This window comes from Juglans regia, chromosome 13 (assembly GCF_001411555.2).
Source record: "Juglans regia cultivar Chandler chromosome 13, Walnut 2.0, whole genome shotgun sequence".
Taxonomy (NCBI): Eukaryota; Viridiplantae; Streptophyta; class Magnoliopsida; order Fagales; family Juglandaceae; genus Juglans; species Juglans regia.
In genome coordinates this window covers 13,406,131-13,408,497 of record NC_049913.1, presented here as the reverse complement: position 1 = coordinate 13,408,497, position 2,367 = coordinate 13,406,131, and the positions used below count along the sequence as shown (strand labels likewise).

General features: G+C 39.7%; 1 protein-coding gene across 1 annotated transcript; it reads left to right on the top strand.

The window, feature by feature from the left end:
• Positions 1-983: 983 nt before the first annotated feature.
• On the top strand, positions 984-2,367 carry LOC109018242 (glutathione S-transferase U17-like). The gene is made up of 2 exons (XM_019000408.2): positions 984-1,502; positions 1,811-2,367. Exons 1-2 carry the CDS (start codon positions 1,185-1,187, stop codon positions 2,171-2,173), a joined length of 681 nt encoding a protein of 226 aa, XP_018855953.2. The 5' UTR covers positions 984-1,184; the 3' UTR covers positions 2,174-2,367.

Genomic DNA, 2,367 nt, shown 5'->3' with positions numbered 1-2,367 from the left:
TAAGAAAAAAGAGGGTCTTGGAGTGATTGGAGAAAGGAAGAGAAGGTACTATAGTGATATCCTAGTCCTCTACAACCAGAGCAATTAAGGGGAGCTGTATATATAATGAAAGCAGCATATTTTTCGGAGTAAGATAAAACAAAAAAGTTCCATGTGATCAGAGTATCTTTGAACAGGCAATTCCACGGCCCAATATATACGCACCCACGTATTTCTTTCTTTATATTTTATATATTAGACAATCGCGTACGTGGTTTCTTGCATGTAGCCCGCGTTAATGTATGTATGCATATCAACGAACGGTATATGTGGCGATTTACTATATATTAAACTAAATGGTTTTTTTATTTAGTTTTAAAATGGCCACAAGAGTTCACAAGCTATTCTTCCTAGCTTCGACCTAGCTAGACTTAAATATTAACACTATAAGTTGCTACTTACAACTGTATGTAGTACTAATGGTTAATATTAGCAGTGCAAGACAGAATGCAGCATTAATCTTACAAAATATATATTTGTCACCAAACGATCCCAGAATTATTAATGATTGATATTCGTATGATAGCATTTCCAAGAAGAAAGTGGGCAGTGCATGTAAGCTTATATCATTTATATTAATGCTAGCTAGCTAGCTATCATTCAACCGATTAAATCATGTAAGTCTTGCTTTATATATATGCGATATGCATAATAGCTCTCTGCCTTTCTAAGTAGTTTAAATGCCCTTAAATTAATGATCTCTATTTTAATTAAGATCTGGAATTGCCTTTTTAAACCAGGTGAAGGCAGCCATTATGCGATATAATTCATGAAGAATGCAGCAATATTCTTTCAGCTATACGCCGCGTAGAAATGTGTGCCCGAAATTGGAAGTTACAGATATCCTTACTCCGAAAACTGGGCTATGACAGGATCAATAAAATAAAGCACGGCCGGTAGACTCCGGTTCCTATATAATTGACCATCTACCCCTCAACGTTCATACCATGCACCTAATTAATCTCTTCACGTGCCTGCCTCGGTGCCTAGCTACCAAACTCGCAACCAACTTTTGAACCCTGATTTCATGCACTATTTAAACCTCAGTCGCTCAGTCACTTAACTCCCACAATCCCAGAGAACCACCTTGCAATATCTGTGATTTGGTAATATTTCCGAGAGTGAACTTGAAGTACTAGTTAGTCATGGGGAAGAGTGATATCAAGCTTATTGGTTCATGGGCAAGCGCATTTACCACGAGAGTTAGGATTGCCTTTAACATAAAAAATGTTGAGTATGAGCATCTCGAAGAGGTGCTCGGGAAAAAGAGTGACCTTCTTCTCCAATCCAACCCTGTCCACAAGAAATTCCCTGTTCTTCTCCACGACGGCAAGCCGCTCCCCGAGTCTCTCATCATTGTCCAATACATTGACGAGGTCTGGAGCTCTGGTCCTTCCATCCTCCCTGCCGATCCCCTGGATCGTGCTCTTGAACGATTTTGGGCTGCCTACGTTGATGAAAAGGTGAGATATTTTTTGTTATTACGTCCCGTTAATCCTACATTCTTTGGTTATTTTAATTTAGTTTAGTTGCTCGTGCTTATGTGTTGGGTATTTCATACACCTCTCTACATAATTGGATGGTTACAGCACGGGCAAGTGGCTGGTGAAACATCGTTGTCTGATAATGCATTAGTTTGAACTTTTGTAATGATGATGATGATAGTTATTATTTATAGAGACGTACTAGCTAGCATTTCGTGTTTGTTTATTTTTCTTTTCTTTAATCGGTATACCAATTTATAATTAATTTCAAATGGGTGTGCATGCAGTTTTTCCCGTCCTTGAAACTCGTTAGGGTTACACAAGGAGAGCAGTTGGCAGCGGCGGTGGAAGCAGTGGGTAAAAGTTTTGAGGTGTTGGATGGAGCCTTTCACCAGTGTAGCAAAGGGAACGCTTTCTTTGGGGGAGAGCGAGTCGGGTACCTTGATATTGCCTTTGGGTGCACCTTGGCCTGGCTGAGAGCTTTGGAGAAGATCGTTGGTGTCAAGCTTTTCGACGAAGTAAAGCATCCTGCACTCGCAAAATGGATGGATAGCTTTTGCTCTGATCCCGCTGTTGACGGTCTTATTCCCGAGACTGATAGGTTTATAGAGTTCCTCAAGCTTCTGCCCGGGGCTCCACCTAGGCATTAAGTAGTAATTCCAATGAGCAACTTAGTTTTTGGTTGAATCTTCTCCAGTTTTGTGTTGCTCTGAAAAAAATAAAACTTACTTTCATGTTGAACATGGAAAGTAGGGTTTGTATTCCGTTTGCTTTATGCTTTATTTGGTGCCTGAACTATATGAATATGGTGATGAATAAAATTGTTTTCGTTATGAGTGGAGTA